This window comes from Trypanosoma brucei, chromosome 10 (genome assembly GCF_000002445.2).
Source record: "Trypanosoma brucei brucei TREU927 chromosome 10, whole genome shotgun sequence".
Lineage (NCBI taxonomy): Eukaryota > Euglenozoa > Kinetoplastea > Trypanosomatida > Trypanosomatidae > Trypanosoma > Trypanosoma brucei.
The window spans coordinates 2358763-2378584 of record NC_007283.1 but is presented as its reverse complement, the minus strand read 5'-3'; the positions used below and the strand labels follow the sequence as shown (position 1 = coordinate 2378584).

General features: G+C 47.8%; 5 protein-coding genes across 5 annotated transcripts, besides 9 other annotated features; all 5 read right to left on the bottom strand.

Annotated features, from left to right (window-relative positions):
• Positions 1-32: 32 nt before the first annotated feature.
• Positions 33-58: a sequence feature (AT_rich).
• Positions 59-111: a microsatellite.
• Positions 112-133: a sequence feature (AT_rich).
• Positions 134-167: 34 nt separating this feature from the next.
• Positions 168-266: a sequence feature (T-rich).
• Positions 267-385: 119 nt separating this feature from the next.
• Positions 386-465: a sequence feature (A-rich).
• Positions 466-559: 94 nt separating this feature from the next.
• Positions 560-589: a microsatellite.
• Positions 590-618: a sequence feature (AT_rich).
• Positions 619-1149: 531 nt separating this feature from the next.
• Positions 1150-1176: a microsatellite.
• Positions 1177-1320: 144 nt separating this feature from the next.
• Positions 1321-1349: a microsatellite.
• A 577-nt stretch (positions 1350-1926) lies between these two features.
• On the bottom strand, positions 1927-7533 carry Tb10.6k15.0560 (ubiquitin-protein ligase, putative; the record flags this gene model as incomplete). The annotated part of the gene is made up of 1 exon (XM_818104.1): positions 1927-7533. The coding sequence occupies one exon, from the start codon at positions 7531-7533 to the stop codon at positions 1927-1929; it is 5607 nt and encodes a 1868-aa protein (XP_823197.1).
• Positions 7534-8432: 899 nt separating this feature from the next.
• Tb10.6k15.0580 (proteasome regulatory ATPase subunit 6) lies at positions 8433-9659 on the bottom strand (the record flags this gene model as incomplete). The annotated part of the gene is made up of 1 exon (XM_818103.1): positions 8433-9659. The coding sequence occupies one exon, from the start codon at positions 9657-9659 to the stop codon at positions 8433-8435; it is 1227 nt and encodes a 408-aa protein (XP_823196.1).
• Positions 9660-10461: 802 nt separating this feature from the next.
• Tb10.6k15.0600 (hypothetical protein, conserved) lies at positions 10462-11463 on the bottom strand (the record flags this gene model as incomplete). Its single annotated transcript, XM_818102.1, has 1 exon — positions 10462-11463. The coding sequence occupies one exon, from the start codon at positions 11461-11463 to the stop codon at positions 10462-10464; it is 1002 nt and encodes a 333-aa protein (XP_823195.1).
• A 562-nt stretch (positions 11464-12025) lies between these two features.
• Positions 12026-13738, bottom strand: Tb10.6k15.0620 (RNA-editing-associated protein 1; the record flags this gene model as incomplete). The annotated part of the gene is made up of 1 exon (XM_818101.1): positions 12026-13738. One exon carries the CDS (start codon positions 13736-13738, stop codon positions 12026-12028), a length of 1713 nt encoding a protein of 570 aa, XP_823194.1.
• Positions 13739-15370: 1632 nt separating this feature from the next.
• Positions 15371-18916, bottom strand: Tb10.6k15.0640 (hypothetical protein, conserved; the record flags this gene model as incomplete). Its single annotated transcript, XM_818100.1, has 1 exon — positions 15371-18916. The coding sequence occupies one exon, from the start codon at positions 18914-18916 to the stop codon at positions 15371-15373; it is 3546 nt and encodes a 1181-aa protein (XP_823193.1).
• Positions 18917-19822: the final 906 nt, after the last annotated feature.

The window sequence follows — 19822 nt, the reverse complement described above, 5'->3', positions numbered from 1 at the left end:
AGAAAAAGGGGATGGAAATACTACACCAGGTGATTTTTTTTTATGTATATATATATATATAATAATAATAATAATAATAATAATAATAATAATAATATTAATAATAATAATTATTATACTTATTATTATTAATGCCGTTGACTTCGTTTCCGTGATTTGTTGTTTCCAACAAAGAAGAAAAAAAAAGGAAAAAAACGAGATTACCCGAAGAAAGCAAAGAGAAAAAAGGGAAATAAGAAGGAGAGAGTCAGAAGAAAAAAAAAAAACAGATCTTGTGGGTGAGAGCAGTCACCTCAAGACCAAAGGGGACTTCACGCACCAATTGCCTTCGTCACTTCAAAGCAAATCCAACAACAGTGAATGGGCACAAAGTGTAGTATCGTCATTTTCTTTTTATTAATTACTTGTTTCCATTTGTGCTTTTCTCTTTTTCTCTTTTTCTTTTCTTGCATTTCTTCTTTTCTCCATCCCCTCTACCGCTAAACAATGTGCAAATGTCGCACATATGTTTGTGTGTGCATGCACCTGTAGGTACAAGTTTGCACATAAACACACATGCATATATATATATATATATATATATATTTATTAATTAATTTATTTATATTTATTTATTTACATATAGTTGAAGACACACCAACGTTCTTCTTTTTTTTTTTTGAATTTTTTTTTTCCAGGCTGCTCTAACCCTTGGAATACACCACGTTTCCGTTTGCTGGCAGCTGATTCACATCGACAGAACACAACCTACATTCATACACAATTGAGAATTTGGGCACTGTTACCATTTTTACACGCTCACCTTTCAACCTCCACCACCTTGTGAAGAGTTGCACTAAACAACATCATTAAAACGAGCGACAACAATTACAAGATGAAAAGTCTGAACTCATTCATTGGTACTACTCAAAGTTGCTAAACTTCAAATCCAACACAACAGGAACAATAGGTTTAGCATCAAAATAACCTTATGGAGGTGTTGTATCTTCCCTGCTTTGTTCTGCTCAGTGAACGGGAGTTGAGGGCCTTGTATCTTTCCCCTTCAATTCACTTCTCGAACTTCACATCCCACGACACTGTGGGTTGCTGGTTGCTTCTCTCCTCTTTACGTTAACCCGAGGGAGGAAAAGGGGTGAGTTCTCACAGAGTTAATAACAATAATAATAACAATAATAAAAAGCTCAAACTCGGCACAACAATCCTCACCGCTACTCGCTCCATTCACTTACTTTTCGCACATCCTGTAGCGGATAGCTGGTATAACACAATACCCGCATTATCTTCACTCCTACACATGAATAATACAATCTGGCAAAGAAAACACATACATACATGCACACACACACACAAAAGGAGGAAAAAAAAAAGGAAAACAATACTATTTAAGTAGCAGAGGTCATGGCGCCAACGTTCCCTTCCATTTCCCACCAACGTCGGACCAAAGACAAAAACAAAGCATTTCTGGTGATTGTGTTAATCACAAAGGAAGCCATGGAGAGTAAATAACACACCATCGACGTACCGCTGGGAGCTAATTGACAGAAACGGCTGTGAAGAAACAAAGAGGGAGAGAGAAAGGACTGTGGCGGGAGCGGGATGACGCTCACGCGCTGAATAGTGATGTCCAGAAAAAAAAATTGGAGATGAAATCACAGTTTCACGTGCGGTTTCCCAAATGATGTGTCACTTACATATCCCAATCGAAACCAGAACAAGCAAAATAACGGCACTATGACAACAACACATCACCCCAATAAGTTGATACACATGCTCCCATACTTGTATTCTTCCTCATTCTTACTTTTCCTGTCCCTCCAGCTGATCGCACTCGCACTCACTCCACCCCACATTAGCTATAATGCACCATACCAACTTTCTGTAGTTTGTCCTCGTGGACGACTACACGCACACATATACATATACCTGCTACGTTAGCGAGAATGTACCCTGTCCCTCTGTTATGGCCAATTTCAGCCTCTCCTCCAGTATTTTCTTTGAACTATAGTTTGGAAGTTTAAGGTAGTGCGCACATGTGTTCACGGTAGGAAGTGAGGCGTCCATTAGGTTTTGTAACACCTCAGCTCGATCGTCCATCAGAAAGTTGTTTGTAGTATCCAACTGGTTTGTGGCCTCTCCGGGAGCCACCTCCACCGAACGACGTACCACTGTTATGGGGGGTCGCAGTCCTCCTATGGGAATGCGAGTGGAGCCCGTCACAAAGCGCAGGAAGGACCGCTGTAGAGAAACATCCCAGCTGCTAACCACTTCCACAAAATAAGCCACAACCAGGGAGTTTTTGTCATAACCGTGGTTAGTTGTAATGACGGTCAGAAGGTCTCCTGCACTTTCCCATATCTTCCCTTCGGGTCCCGATATGACAAGCTGGAGCTCTCTGGCATCAAAGAGTCGCAGATGGTAAGGAATAAGTGTATACCGGAGTCCCTGGATGAAATGCGAGACGGGCCGTGCGAGGGCCGTCTTCGAATAGTACCGCCGCACCTCCTGAACATACTCATTGACATTCATAGCAGAAACCTGAGTTGTGGCCCCGTTAGGGCAGAGTTCTACAATACCCCCGTTGTGCTCCGCGTCCCCGTGCTGAATTACGAACATTAGTTCGCATTCCTCTAGTTCATTGGCCGTGAGTTTAAGCAATGAATCCAGCTGCTTATCGAGTTGGGGATCGATATATGGCAGCCGGTTAGTGTCATCCAAGTCTCCTAGAATGCCACGAAGAAAGCACTCACTCAGCGGAAGGTCCACCACACGTTCCTCCATTAGCACCCGTCCCACTAACATCCCGAGGAGCTCAAAATTGGAAAGCGATTCGTCATCCTGAAATAGTGAAGGGAACAGCGGGAGTTGAACGCGCCGCGCGGTTTTAGCAGATTCATCGGTGAATTCCTCTGTGCGCCACATGTGAAGTTGCACGTCTTGAAATTTCCTCGCCAATAAATTATAGAACTCCACTGCAGGTCCCGCCCCAACACCAAGCTCATTCTCAAACTCCACACTTAGCGTAAGTGGACACATTGCATGACGACGAAGCACACGTGCGCCGCTCTCAAAAATGTTAAACCTCTGCACTCGAACCCTGTAAGTTCCACGCATGTTCAAATCGGGCCGTAGCCATTCTAAACCCTGGACAGGAGGTATGGGACTTGAGCCTGACGCCCATTCTTTCAACTTAACTATTGCTGGCGTGTGTATACGTCGGACTGAAAGTAGCAAATGCAGCAGTGTCCGCCTAATTTCGTAGCTGAAAGTTTGTGGGTACTTCCAAAGGACGGAGCTAATGAGATAACGGTCCTGCTGATCCGCCAGGTAGGCGTGGATAATACCATACGCGAGTGCGGGCAACATCAACACACCAAAGTGATTGTAGAATTCATGGAACAAAGCGCTCGACACCAGTGGATCATCCATGGAGAGAGCACCACCTGCAGCGCGCACTAACTGGCCCATTTCATTCAGAAGGTCCGCCGCAGCCCACAAAAATGGGGTTCCTCTGGGGGAGTACGACAAACGAGAAAAAACTTCGACCGGGGAATTTTCATTCATATCCAACACCTCTTCGCCATCTGTACCGCGTCGCTCTTCATTGGCACGCATTCCTACAATGGAATAGTTAATTGTATGTACAGATGACCACAGTGAAAGCACATTTTTCATCAAGTAGTGAAGTCGTTCACCACTAGTGTGTCGTACAGGTGCATTATCACCGCAATTCTCGTCGGAATCACTCTGGTGGAGATCGGACCAACCAGAAGCTTGACAATAGGAACTCCCACAAAGGTCTAAAACGGATATGCTTAAGTCTGTTACGGGCTTGCCCCCGCAGAAGAAGACAACATTGTCGATGGTAATTGTGGTGGAAGTGCTACCTTCAACTTGTGAGGCCCTCAGTCCACCTAAAGGCCCACTGCAAATATTTGAGGGCGCTTGAGGCACCATAGAAACGGTTGCCGACACAGTGCTGAGAACATGTTCACTTAAGTAATCCCCGTCGCGGCCTTCCGAAAACTCAGATGCATCACCAGAAGTCACGCTTTCCTCGTCGTCGGCATCCGAAGCATCCGACAACCTAGACTCTCTGCGGTTTAAAAAGTTTATCACGTTGCCTCCCAGTGCAGTTTCTTCACCAACGCCGCCATTGACACCAACTGGAGTGTCGGCTGCCTCCTGGTGGGCTAACGTCGCCCCGAAATTACTTTCCTCAGCTAATTCTTGCTGCCGCTGCTGCTCCGCGTCCTCTGATTTGGGGTCACACGTGTTGTTGCAAGCTTCATTTAACCGCATTATAATATACTTTGCAATGTAACTCAATGGAGTCGTTGGGAGTACGCTTAACACTGATTCCCTCACCTGAGCATTTGGTGAGCCCGCATCAGCCGCATTGGTGGAGTCTTTCTGCAAGCGAAAGAATTTAGACAAACTCCTCTTCTTACCTGCTTGAACAGGGGTATTAACAAGATTCACCCGAAGAGGCGTCCACAGGTAGTCAACCACCATCAACATAGTCCTGTTGCGTCGGGTACGGCGTTGAAACCGCGAATACTGACGCTCTACGGCGCGGGGTTCCTCTAGTCTGCCAATTCCCGTGTACTTGCAGATGGTGCGGAGCAAACTCTTTATCAGTTGGGAAAAGACCTCATTCATCTTTGAACCAATCACCTCCCTTACATCAGCACTGCGCAAAGCACTAGCGAGATCCTTCAGCAGCTCCGGCTGATCATACAAGAACACGGGGAGATCATTACTGTGCTCTTTCATGTACTCATTGATCCGTGTTAATCGTTTAATCACCTGAGTGCTGCGAGAACGCGGTGTGTCACCGTCCAGATCGCCACTGGAAGAAATATACGTGAGGCTCGTGCAACTGGCACTCGGTGACACACTCCCCTCAGGTGAACCCATGGCGACGGAATCCCCAAGCTGACTATCCTGTTGATCGTCTCCAGATATGTCCAAACAACATTTTTTGAAGGGCAACATTTGATCTACCGCCCTTGCATTTGTCCACAGTAACGAACAAAGCTGCTGAACCAGCGTTCTGCGCAGTTCCTCAATTTGCAGTGCCTTCGTGTGAAAGGGACACGGCGGGACTCTATGTCCTTCAAGCAACAGGTGGACGCCACCTTGTGAACTGCGTTCAGCGGGACCAGTAATCCTTTCCAGTTTCCACAATAACGCGAGCGACTGCTGCTTCGTCAGCGCCTTCACGCCTATGGGGCAGAGACTGCAAAGCATCATCAGGGCACTCAATGAGGTCAGCTGAGTTTCACAAGCAAGATTCATTGCTGGTAACCGGGTTCCAACTGTCACGTCTAAAGCTGACAACGCGAGCACAAACGCACTACCGCACCGGAATTCCCTGAAGGGTGCTGCCGATAGCGTCAGCGATCCGTGAGTCGTGCTGGAAGTTGTCAGATAGGACAATGACGTCGCAAGACTTGGGCCCAAGGCACAAAACAAGCCCCAGAGAGTCCTGGTAGGTTGACCCTGGTCCCTCCCACCTGAGCGAAAGTAACCTATCACCAAGTCAACGCAGCGCAAAATCAGTACTGAACAGTGGCGTACGATGATAAGATTGGCTGTGCTATCCACAACACGCATAAGAATTGGAAGATACTGTTGGATTATTCTGTAGATCATCCGCTCCTGCAAGAAATTGGAACGAGTTGCAGCACAGCGCAGAAGCTCCACTCTAACATCGTCGAGTACTTCGTAGGATGTAAGCGCTGACCCTGCACCATATTTTCCGGCCTCGGGAACTGCGGTTGAACGTCCTGAACCCTTCAACTTACGAAACAGTGACCTCAAAACGCTGACACAACAGCAATGGCTCCCACGCTCCTCCACAACACCACCATTATGTGCCCCGTGACCCCTTGAAGGTTGGTTCGAAGACGAGGGAGCAGCGATGTTGCCAAAACTATATGATGCACTTTCACAATAAGATTGTTCGTTGCTATGCGCATTTCCCGTCGGTACCCCGGCCGACACCACGGCGGGTTCACCGTCGAGAACCGTCGTGGTGCCTGCCCCGAGAGAAACCAACCTGCCCAACGCCACCTCGACGGGCAATGAAGAGTTCGGTGTAACTTTAACGTCGCACTGGCATCGTATGGGTCGCCGGTAAATATATCCGGCAATAGATGGACGACGGCTAATGTTGTGAGGGTAGTGCAGGCTTTCGCTGCTTCTGTATCGCATGGTAGAAAAGTTAATCTTCAGTGTAGATGTTGCATTAGAAACTTCAAAAACTGTGTATCCTGAGAGTCGCCGCTGTTTTATGTACTCCCCCTCTAGTCGTTTGCTTAAGTCTTCGGTGCAGTCACACCAGTTATGAAAGTCATCTTCCCACTGCCAAATATAGTGTGGTAAGGTGGTGTAATAATCGCAATCACTTGCAGTGCATGAGGGTGGCATAACTACTAGAAGAAACTCTAGCAGGGGAATGACCTTTTGTTCCTCAGCTACGCTCGGCACGGCCGTCAGATCCTCTTCCATGAGAGCAGAGATCACGGCTGCGCCATTGTAAGAAGCCTGTTTCGGCCTCTTTTCGAGTAGCCCAGAAATGTTACTGTATATAGAATCTAACACGTGGCATTTAAGAAATATCCTCACTGTAACAGCCGGGTCTGTGAACAGAAGGGTAAGAAGGGGCGAACACGCAGCATTACGCAGGGCGGTGCCGCGCGAACCCATGGAAGCAGCTCCATTAATAACCACTACGAGAGACGAAACAAGCTGCTCTACCATCCTGCTGTTCCTGTCGATCATTTTCGCCGAACACAGCACCCTATCAAACGTTAATGCAACACACTCGAGGAGTCGCAGCAGATAAGCCTCGTCGTCTTTTGACAGACGATCACCTGCACAATCATCTTTCATAAGTCTTGTCACCGCCTCATGAAATGTTGCCATCAACGAGCTACACGGTTTGGACAGATATATGTTCCATTCTTCCGGTGAGGTCAATGTGAGAAGATGTGACAGACACTTGAGGCACATCATACGCAGTCGATGAGTTTCCAATCGCCTTTCAATGGAAACAATAACAGAAAATGCCTGGTGTTGCATTAACTGCTCGTGAGCCTCAAAAGCGAGATTTGTCAAACACCTCAACAACTCCTCCAGTGTCGTGCTTTCTGACGCATCCAGCTCCTTTAGGAGGAGCAGGAGTGGTTGTACACCCCTTGCAGCTACAACAGCAAAACCACCTCGTGGCACAAGATCTGCCACAAGTGCCAGCGCCTGCACCGCGAGGCATTGGACCTCCGGGTAATCAGTTGCGAGAGTACTTGTTAGGACAGCAACTAAAGCAGACGCCAAACTGCAAGGGTTCAAGTTGCGGATGAACCCCTCATCACCAAAGCAGAGAGAGGCACAAGTGTTGTCCATCGCTGCTATAATTTTTTCGCGAGCCTCCACGGTTTTCCTATTTCTGTAGTCATTAACTACACTCCGTAGCTCTGAGATCAGCGCTTTCCCTTGTTGTTGAGGTGGAAATGTGGTTTCTTCGTCCATGGTGTTAAGCTAAAACCACTAAGTGCCGCTACCAGTCGCGTTTTATGGGGTTCGAATGCCTTCCCGCGTTCCTTCCGTTACCTGGCCCAGCGCCACGCTCCACTAGGCTGACCCGTACACTCCAAAATGTGTGAGGTCGTCACAGCCGTCAATATACAAAAAGAAAGTGCAAATATGAAAGGGAAAAGAGAAAAAGAAAACGCACATACTTAAGTGAGCACATCACAGGTATGTCACCCCATGTGTGATAAACCACTAACATCAGTTCCTGTACAGATATCAACACCACTGACCGCGTTGTCTGTCATCGACACAGAGGAATGATTACCTCATTCCGTATGCACACTTATATGCGAAGTAGGCTAAACGAAAAAAAAAAAATGGCATAGAAGTGGCAAACCAATCCTCGAAAATTCACGAAACAAAAAGCTGTGAGACATATGAACCCGCAGGCTATCGAAAAAGCATAAAGAGTGGATGCACATTGATGCGACTCGACTCCGGTTGCATTTCGCTGTCCTCTCTACTCGGTACCGAAATTTGGCGCTCCGACGCTGCAGTGCAAAAAGAATTTACCCTCTCACCCTTGTAGCGCCCACCATTAACTTCCTCCCCTCCATGCAACTGCACATATACCAACATACTGGTGCCCCTCCTTCTCGGTAGACAGGCAGTAGTGATCCTCCGCAAAAACTGAGACGTGAGGGGATACAGAGTGAAGGAAAACAGCAAAAAGAATGTTGAAGGTGGCAAACTAACGAACTCCACCCCCATAGAAGGAAAAAAAGTGGAGAAAAAAGGTGTTCTGCTCGGGGCCCACCTCCTCCTCGACAAGTTCCTTTTCTGTTGCATTTGTTTTTACTCTTTGAAAAAATATTCCTTTCCTTACGCAAACAATGCTATTTCCACATCTTCTTGAGTGAGACGCTCTTGTCTTGGTCCTTATGCATGATTTTGGCGACTGCAAGTTCAAAGTCTTCTTGAGTAATGTGCACACGGCGCTCGCGGAGAGCAAACATTCCTGCCTCTGTACACACTGCCTTTAGCTCCGCACCGGAACATTGGTTTGTTTTCTCGGCTACGGTCCTGAGATTGATCCCACGTGTCAGGTTCATTTTCCTCGAATGAATCTTTAAAATCTCAAACCTTGCCGGCTCGTCGGGTGCAGGAAACTCAATCTTTCGGTCAATTCGACCCGGGCGAAGCAGCGCCTCGTCTAGTATATCCACACGGTTCGTGGCCATAATCACCTTGATAGACTGGGTAGACTCAAATCCATCGAGCTGATTGAGTAACTCTAACATGGTGCGCTGCACCTCGCTGTCACCTCCACGACCCGTATTTTCCAAACGGGTTGAACCGATAGAATCGATTTCATCCATAAAGATTATAGATGGGCTGTGCTCGCGGGCCATAACGAACAATTCACGAACGAGCCTAGCACCTTCCCCAATGTACTTTTGCACCAACTCAGCGCCACTCACGCGAATGAAGGTGCAGTCGGTGTGGTGTGCCACTGCTCGTGCCAATAATGTTTTTCCAGTGCCTGGAGGCCCATACAATAGCACACCCTTTGGTTGGGCAATACCTAACGCTTCAAAAAGCTCAGGATGCTTAACGGACAACTCAATCACTTCTTTGATCTCCTTCACCTGGCGAGAGAGGCCGCCAATCTCATCGTAAGTTGACTCGCTACCAGCGTTTTCAACCTTCATAAGGGAAACAAGTGGATCCACCTTGGTGGGAAGAATGTAGTGAATTGCAAACGTGCCACTTCGAAGCGCCACGCGAACATTGCGCGAGAGGTCATCGATATTAACGGTTTTCTCCACATCAACGACTAGCTTCCCTTGACTGGAGCTGACGTTCACCAACACTTTGCCTTTGCTCATCACTCGCACGACATCGGCAACTATAGATCCACTTTCCTGCAGAAGTTGCACTTCTTCCTTCAGATGTCGTACACGCCTGTTAAGTTCATTTCGTTGAGCCTCCAGCCGCATATAATTATCCTGCAATCGTTTTTCCTGAGCCCGTAGCTCCTGAATCTTTTGCAGAAAGTATGTGCTCACAGGATTATCTGTGTCGCTAGCCGTTGCCGTAGGTGTCACCATCTTGGTTGCCATGTTGTTTATTCACGAGACTGTTCCTTCACTTCCCCTCTTTCTCTCCTTCGTTTCTCTCGGTTGAACCTCCCTATATTTCCTTTCTTTTTCCCTCCGTTATTTACCGGTACAAAATACAACGGTTGTATGCCTGCTTGCCTTTTTGCGGTTGGCTCTCCCTTGATTATCGGCTAAGTTTTCTTCTTTAGTCATGCGGAAATAAAAAGTGAATAGACGGAAATGGATCGAAAGAAGATAAGAGACACTAGAATTAACACGGTCGTGGCCTCGACGTGCGCAAAGCCAGTGGTTCACCAAGGAGGGAGCACTGCACAACACTGCCGTCCGAAACTGAGAAAGAGTGAAGTACAACGAGAGGTAAATACAAGTACAGTGACATGGAATGCGTGTGAAGAAAGCGGGATGCGGAGAAGTGAGCCGCGCACAATTGACACACCATCACATTCGCCGCCAACACATGGGGAGGGAACGGTACAAAAAAAGATGGGGAAAAGCAGCGCCACCTGCTATGCCTCCCGAAGTGGAATAACTTCACTAGTACAGATAACCCCAGGGACACATCCATTAGCAAAACTAAACAAAAGAACGCGCAATAATAGCTAGATTGGAAAAGCAGTGAGAGCCTTCAGTAAGAAAGATCACCCGCGGATAAACCGCGCACATACACTGAAAACTGAATTTAAACTGATATTTTCTCAACAGCACCCTTTATAGTGTTCTTCCTTTCTCATCCCTGTTTCTTATACTAACAGTACAGCGCCCATAATCCTAACAAAAAAAAAAAAAAAGAGATTTGGCCTCCCTACATTCGCACTGAATCGGTTGTGCGCTGCCGTTTTTCCTCCCCACAACCCTCCGGTGCATCCACCCGCCGGCACTTTCGGCAGCCTTCTCTGATTGACTTACAGGTTGATAAGTGGGATGTTGCAACTCCCACGTTCGGGTCCAAATCGTCAAGAAATCTCTTCCCCCGAAGGGGGCGATGGGTGCTGCTACATGCGCTGAGTGGCCTATTTTCCCCATCCTGAGCATTAAATGTGCCATTGTCCCCCGTGTGCACTTCACCATCTTCAAGAGGAGTGACAAAATCCAGTTTCTTTGGGGTTGGGGATGCCGCTAATATGAGACCTGACATGTGGTTCGCAAGGTCAATCGACTCTCCACCCTCATCCAGTGGCGTAATGTGGGATAGATTAGACGAATCACAGGGAGTTAGCACGCTACTGCCGTTCACCTTGTTAGAGTCACCATCATCCACACCCTGCAACTGAAAAGACCGATACCGCTTAGCAAACGGAACAGTAAGTTCATCAGCATCACTAAAAATACATGCCCTACTTTCGGGTAATTTTGTCGGAGCACCGGGGTCGCCGTGGTGTCGTTTCATCGCCAGCGCTGCACGTGCCTTATGACCGGTCATGCTACACTGACTGGAGTCTCCGGCATCAGAGGCGTGTTTCCGCTCTATGGGAGTGCACCACTGAGCGAATCTTACGGCACCATCTTCATCCTCTTCTTCATTCGCAGTTGAAGGAAGCGGACGAGCATACATCAACACTTCGTCTCCTTCCTTTACAGCACAGGGAGAAGGACCGCTGTGCTGCTGTACGTTACGCAACTGCTGTTCCCCACCCACACCATCACCATCACCGAATCCCCACAATGTCACGTCCCTTGTTGGACACAAACCACCGGCCCACATTGTTGCACATAGTGGAGCCAATCCCGCGTCCAAACCGGGTATTGAAGATACTTTATGCGGTGGGGTGCCGATATTAGCGTTCACTTCAGCTGGACGCCACATTCACTTTGGTAGAGTGGGCACTGGTTCCTCAACTTTAGCAGTTTAAACAAACTCAAAGAAACCATACTTCAAAGGGAAAGTGAAGGGAAACAAAAGGGTGTAAAAAGAATAAATATAGAAAAATTAAAAATAGACAACACCGGAAAAAATAACAACAGCCCCCTACACTCGAGTTGAGGGGGGAAACGAAATCCCTAAGTGCCAGTGAAACAAAATATGGCGGTAAGGGGAAAAAACGTGTAGGTGAGTAAGGAGAGCCGTACGAATAAAATACATATATACACATATACATGATGACGCACACATGCGTTGAAGCGGCGGAAGGACTGCCCACCGTATCCAAAAAATAAATTTCAACTTCTCATTTGGTACTATCGTGGGAGGTTCCACGAGATTTTCCATCACTCCTCCCCCCTTTCCAGACTCACTGCCAACTGTCACCAAAATTAATTGCCTTGGTGAGGAAGAACTGAACTGCTCTGCGCCAAACTGAATGCAAAGTTTACACACAAACGCTACACTTGGAAGACACGTACCAAGATGTAATGGAACACATACGCTCTCAACCGACAGTGGCGGCAACAGCGCCAGTCTCGCTCAGTTTCGGTGGTTTGATATCAAAAAGCAGTAATGACTTAATCCCCTCCACCTGTGGTATCACTAAACCACCATTAAGAGATTTATGTTTGGGACGACCAGCCGCGTCGTGGGAAATTATATCTTTTGTTGACAACGGATCGACGACTTTTTGTGTCTCCATCGCCTTTGTCTGACTTAATGCGCCTCTCGAGTCCGAAGAAATTGCGGTGACTCGTCCGTCTTCTTGCTCCTTACTTCCTACATCTACTGCACTCACAGGAACTCGTTGCCTTTCAGTGACGTTAGCCTTCTCCCTGCTTCCTACATCTACTGCACTTACAGGAACTCGTTGCCTTTCGCTGACGTTAGCCTTCTCCCTGCTTCCTACATCTACTGCACTCACAGGAACTCGTTGCCTTTCAGTGACGTTAGCCTTCTCCCTGCTTCCTACATCTACTGCACTTACAGGAACTCGTTGCCTTTCAGTGACGTTAGCCTTCTCCCTGCTTCCTACATCTACTGCACTCACAGGAACTCGTTGCCTTTCAGTGACGTTAGCCTTCTCCCTGCTTCCTACATCTACTGCACTTACAGGAACTCGTTGCCTTTCGCTGACGTTAGCCTTCTCCCTGCTTCCTACATCTACTGCACTCACAGGAACTCGTTGCCTTCCGCTGATAGTAGATGTTTCGTTGGTTTGTTTGTCCTGCACGTACCTCCTCCGGGCACTGTTGTATTTCGGCGAACTGGATGCCCTGGAGAGTGGTGTCTTATGCGCTTTCGGTACCTCACGTCCTGACTGCGGCACGTACGGCCTTCTTGACTGTACATCGTGTCGTGGAGAGGGCTTCCGATGATCTGGAATATCCGCCGCACATCTCGGAACCCGACTGAACAATGGCTGAGGGGGCTTCGGTTTTTCCTCCACAGTTGTTGGTTTCCTCGGAAAAGAGTCGCATTGTCGTGATAGTGGCACCCTTTGATACATGTTTAACCTTCGTGAGCTGCCCGATGACTGCGTGGTTGCCGGACCTCGTGGCGATATGTTTTTTTGGCATTCCGCCGTCGCTGGTTTTGCTGAGTTTGAAGGGATCCATTGCTGCGTGCGGACGGGTATGTGTGGTGTTGACGATATTCTTAGACGTGGCAGCAGCCCACCAGTCCTACCGCTGCCCATCGGAAGACGTTTCGGGGCGCTTGATGGCCTATCGGCAGGAGCGAATCGGCTACTGGCAACCAGTCGGGTGGTTCGTGAGCTGCCACGACGAGAGGAACTTGCACGACGCGCCTCTTGGGGCGTTATTCTCCCTTCTATCAGCTTTTTTACCACTGAAGAGACGTGGTTATATCTTGGTGAAGGTGCCGAGTAGGATGAGTTAACTAGCAAAGTGCCGCGGTTAATGCTGTTTGGGTCCACATTGTTTTCTTGGGAATTTGTGACACTCTTGTATTTCCTTCCACTACCTGTCCCCTTTAGAGTATCAAGGGTCGGGGGTACAGCCCTTCCGCTAAGCTTTTGATGTCGTATCCATTCAGTCGTTAGTCCAGTTGATGAGCGAGTTGGCGCGGTCGACGAAAAAACCGGAGTAATGGGATCTGGGCTGTCTGTTGTTATACCCCTACGCGTAATCAACTTGGCGTTAATTGCTTGCGAGAGGTTGGTTGAGTGGTCGTCATCGTACTCGTAGTGATACATTTTTGCTACCTTCTTGGCCTACAAAGCTATAGGAAGAGGTCCGCTTCAACAACTATACGAATATATATATATATATATACGAAAGAATGTATTTGCTTATGTACGTTTACACGTGTTGCACTGCCCGAGTGGCCGCAGTACCCGAGCAGTTGATTAGTTAAGACAGAAATAACAACCTCGATGCAGAGGAAGTAGGATCAGTGACTAAAGAAAAGAAAATAATGAAGGAGGTTAGGGTAGAATCACATCAGATGCGCAACAGCTGATAATACAGGAAGAAAAATGATGCTCTTATACACATGTTCGGTAGCTCATTGTAGTATTAAAAAAGATATCCGTAACGTGTAGCAAGCAGTTTTCTATCATGAAGGCAACTTCTCCTTGGTTTCTTCCTTCCTTGTCGTGCACATTTCCCCCCTTTTTCTCACAGGTTGCATTTTCCATTTCCTTCCTTCTAAACGTACCACTCTGTCGTATTTTGCTGTACATTTCCCACACTTTCGTTTCCCATAGTCGCAAAGCACATTCAGAAAGGGGGAAAAGGGTCATGGAGCGGCGAAGGAGACAAAACAAAAAAAAAAACAAACAAAACTATACAAGGGAGAGTGCAAGCGACAAAACAATAAAAACAATGCGCAACGGGAAACATGGTGCGGTTTAGTTCTTGCGCTGAAGGACCAGGGATCTGACAAAGCGAAAGGAGGAGGAAATACGGAATAAATGCTTCAATGAAACCACCACTACCGGAGTCAATCAGTGCACACACACACACAAAAAAAAAGTGAACATATAGCGGAGGAAAAAAAAACTGAAGGAAAAAAAAGGAAGAAAACAGAAGGTCATACGTGATGCTACTTGCATTTTGAGTGCCGCCGCAGCGGACTGACTTGGGGGGGGGAGGGGAGAAAAGAGAGATTGGATTCGACAACTGGTTTTCCCATCCACCCTCAATTTAGGGAAATGGACAAAACCATGAGCTCGCCCGTGCATCCTCAGCTGGTTACCCATATGCTCTAAAGGGTAGTGAAGTATACCGAGAAGGTAAACTGGCGGTCTTATTCCACATAGCGAATGCGAAGCATGGCAAAAAAAAAAAAAAAGAGTTCCCCTAGAGGATGATAAAATAACGGGAAACGCTCCAGCATCCTGATTGCGGCCACGCACCACCTCTCACATGCACATCCACATCCGCACATGTATGCGCAGGCACACACATCAAGTGCACTTCCACCGCATTCAACTTCCCCATTCTTTTTCACCTGCGCACTCCACTCCAAAAAGGCATCAAGGCGCTACTGTAAAGTCAGAAATTTAAAATTCGTACATTTGTCGCAGATATAGATACATACACTACAAGTGTGAACACAAACAGGGGTGCAGTGCGAGCACACCCTCTCGCCTGCCCTCCTCGCTTCGCCTACACTGCCTGTCTTACATCTCTCATTCAATCTTCTAGCATCATCCACCCCATTTTTTTTTTATACAGACATATATACATTCATACGCATATATGGATGACGGCGTAGGATTTTCTAATGTTATTTCTCCATCGTGGCGCACCCGTTCTGGCATACTCATAAGCCACAATCTCCCCCCAAAACTGCCCATTTCCTGTGGGAACCAACCGGCAAACTACTGTCCATGATCGCCGTTCCGGGAACGCCTGGCGCTGCCGCTGAATGCGTTTGAAGGAAATGCGGAGCTGCTTCCTCGAGCTGTGTTATACCCGCTTGATGTGCACGCAGTACTCGCCGTCGTTCTATTGACTCGTTGCTGATCCCACTCCTTCAAACCCAAACGAAGCTTGGGAGGCGGTCCATAGGTACCAGGGGCCTCTGGTCCATACAGTTTGATACAATTTACCAACCAATTATGTAGTGATCGAGGCCACTTGCCCAAAGCCACATCCCTCTCGAAGAGCAAGTAGTAAAATTCACGCAGCTTCCATGGATCGTGAGCTCGGTACAGACTGAAGATTCGGTCAGCGTGATAACGGACGTAATCCTGTTGAAAATCTCGTGTGACGTGAGAGCTAAACTGTAAGCATCGCGGTATGGTTTCAAATGAAGGAACAGTCACGCGCAACGTTAGGTCGCCAATGTAGGCACGTTGACAGCTTTCGATGTCCCCAAACACGGTACCTCCCTGTGGAGCGCGTTCCCCTGAAGAGACAAGACCTACAGTAACCGGTTCTCCAAGGGAGTACATGCACTCTGTTAGAAGGGCCCGCGCCGAGAGAACCACACGGCCCATTTCTGTTGTTTGTACGTTCAGAGGTTTCGCTGCAGCAGCAGTGCCATGCCTCGTAACAGCTAGAAGGGGTTTGAAGGTACTATAGTTCTTTTTGTGCATCACGATCTCAAGTATGGGCAAGCTACAGTCAGGCTCTGATGAGTGTGGGTGAACGATATCGAAACGAATTTCGGGAAACAACTTACTCGCCCTTGCTTTGCTTACATCACTTACCTTCATTGGCTGCACAACACGCTCGTTCATGAAGTAAGCCTCGACAGAAATAAGACCCTCGTCATACGCCTCAATGTCCTCGCGGTTCGATAGGTCCAGCTTGTCAATATGTACGTAAAAAGTGAAAGCAACCCGCTTTGGTGTGAACTTGTCCCTAAGCTCGCGGTGGACATCCCTCAATGACGCTGCCTTGGCCACCATCGGCTGGACATGGGGCAAGTTCTGAGGGCAGTACTTGCTTACCAGAGTTGTTACATCTTTCATTACATTTTCGAATAGCTCGGCGTCATCTTCTTCGCGGGGAGTGTCGAAAATGGCTGACACGTCGTGCCTCAGACTTGGTGATTCTATTTCCACACTCAGAGTTCCAACCTCTCCGTTTCGCTCAGCGTTAAACACTGGAAGCCGGTACACATTCTTCTCATTCGGTACCATCTTGACCAGGCTTAACTCTGCCACGCCCACAACCCGGGATCGCAGAAACCTCCGAGGCTCCATCAACTCAAACCTCAGTAGCGAGCGGAGGGGATTCTCTATCTGCAGCGTTGCGGAGTTGTTCAGGGATATATCAAACTGCATATTCAGGGCTGTGCGGTGGCTCTTTGTTCTAAGTACCTGAACGTCATCCACGTATACCTTAACGTAGCAGGGAGAGGAGAGCATGAAGTCATTAATTGCCAAAATTTGGATATTGACGTGCGCGTTACCGGTTTCGGGGCCGTACTCCTCTGATAAACGCCTCACAAGCTGCTCCTCCATTCCCGAGTGGGTGCCAAGAAGGTAGTCACAACGGTATACCTCAGTCGGTTTGTAGCGGGACAAAATCGATGCGACACGTCGTCTGTAGTATTCTCTCCTTTCAGGAGTTAAGGTTTCCGACGGCAGACCAAAGTCGTTCGTAATCCCCTCAATAAAAAGCGTACCAAAGTCTTTGGAGCCGACCTGTAAGGCGTCCTCATAGATGATTATATCACGTTTGAATACAGAGCTCTGCGGAATATCTGCAAAGGACACGGTGGCCCGACCCATCTCTACCTCGTGTACGTCCGATGTTTTCACCACAATAAAAGTGAACTCGGCGGCGGATGGAGTGCACACACTGACCACCAATTCATCACAGAATCTGAAGTCTTGTGAGTAGCGAACACAGGAAGTTCGATATGCATTTGGTCCTGTACGTAATACGACCGTAAACTCTTCGGGACTCTTCAGTTTGGTCAGGAGCCTCAAATTTTTAATTCGGAGCCGTAGAAGGTGTTGTCGGGGCTCCGGACCGTACGTGCGCGTCCACACACTCATGAAGGAATCCACGTCAGTGATGGAGTATAGAATGGGGTCTAGACGATGTAGGTCATCTCGGAGATAATTCCACAGATAGTTCTGCAGCCGAGTACGCCTGGCGTTCTCTTCTGCCTCTTCAATGGGATTTTCCACTCCGAACGTCTGTGAGTAAAGGGTAAAGGAAATGGTTCCACAGAGACTTGCATCCCCGGTCCCAGCAGCATAAACAAGAGAATTTGTGCGCTCCTTCGCGACGCCCTTCTGGATCCCTCTCAGAGAGACAACGCATTCACCAATCTTACCGCGTGGCGAACAGACGCAGAGAGTTATTCCAGACGACAAGGGGTCATCTAATGACAGGTTGAAGACTTCGTTAAATACTGCCGAGGATCGATACAAGGCCATTGGGGTGACCCGTTTCACCCGACCCGCGTAAATTTTCACGCAGCACGTCTCACAAGCGCTTGGTGATCCATTACCATCGGTCAAGTCAGAGACTGCGTTAATGACAAGCTGAAACGCCGCAGGTGTGCCCTTTGACTTGCGATACTTTGAGCACAGCTGAGAAAAAGCACCATCATAGTCACCTACGCAACTTCCCACATACCACTCGAGACGGTGGAGCTCCCGTGGTGCGTTGTTTTTAAGAAGCGCACGAAGCTTTTCGCGGAATTCACTTTCTTTCGCTTCTGATGGTCCACACCGAAGGCCGAAGTCTTCAGTATACATACTAAGTAGCATGGGAGCGTAGTCGCGAGCTTGATCTGTTCCAGGATGGCGGACAATAGAAACCCATCGCCTCTTCTCTTCGCCACACACAAGATTTCCAGGAGAAAGAACGCACTGTCCCAATTTTTTGTTTCCAGATGGTGTGTGCGAGACTAATACAACCGTAATTTCATCTAATTTGGGATCTCTAACGGTAAACACGAACTCGTCGTTAAAAGGAGGATTAGCGTTGTTGAAAATTACCGGCGTTTTGCCACGCCCTGTTGCTGTTTGAACCATAATGAAGGTTGAGGGTAGGGCTTTCGATGCGCTATTAGGGGGAAGCAATTTTTTGACGCCCTCGACACGTACCCTCAAATCCATTCTGTGACCGCGTTCTGTTCTTGCACCTGTTTGCGTCAACGCCAAAGGGGGCACCGGCCTGCTCCTCGCAGTCGGTGGCGTCTGCTTTCTTGGGACCCTCGGCGGATGCGTTTCACCACGTGGGGCAGTCGTTTCTCTTTTCCGAAACCCCACCTTATGCAACTTCCCAGTGTTTCTTCCGGTGCTACTTATAAATGTGCTACTGGGCGAATTATCGCAGGGCGAGCCGTTCCAGGTGGCACTACCGACAGCACATGAACGTTGCGCACTAGAAGAAAAGGCATCGGCGGACGACGCGTAGCTCTTTGCCCTGTTGGGATCGCGATAACTGTCCTTCATGGTTACTTGCAAATATTTCTACGAGGGTGACGAAGTGTTACCCTGCTTAAATGGACAATATTCTCGTTGTCTTGAAACACAAAAACCCTCGCACAACACTATCAGTGAGAATGTGACTTCTGTTCGTCTCACTCACTTCCTCTCGTAGCCCTCCCTCGTCCGAGCAAATTATTAACAATCGCCCTTCTAGGAATATGTGCCGTGATGTTCCCCTTCCTTCTCTGCTCTTCGAATTACTCTCCCTTTTGAAACCCCTAATGTCTCCCTTTCTTTTTTCGTTTTCTTTTTCTGCTTGTGTGCTTATGTGTGTGCGTACCGTTCAAAACACAGGTGGCGGGTAGCGTAGTGTCAGTGATGGAGCCCTTTTGTTGTTATCCGCCTCCTGCACTCTACACACTCAGTTCACAACCACTGTGATAGTGGGGGTTTAAATGAACACTTTGGGGGCAGTGCGAAAAAAAAGGGGGGAAAGGAAACGGTAAATTGATGATAAGAATGAGAAGGAGAAAATAGAAAGAAGGTATCATGACGAAGTATACAAGAAGAGGCACGAGTGGTTTTCGCACAGACGGAAAACAGTACAAAGGGGGAGCAGAATAAAAGTGCTCACATGAGGGGTCTACCAATAAGCCACAGCGAACAGAAGGGGGAAAAAAGACTTAATCGTTTTCCACATCAGGAAGTGTTCCAATCGAACTCTCTCCTCTCCCATGACACTTTTACGAACAAGTAAGCCGCTGACAGAAGTGAAGGACAACAACAGCAACAAAAAGGGTAGGAAACTAACATGCGACACGTAATATCGCACAAGTTGTTGTGCCTGTTGTCCTCTCTACACCTCAACCACATACATCGATCTGTTCCAAAAAACACAAACAGGAGTTAGATTATTTTTTTTTTTTAAGA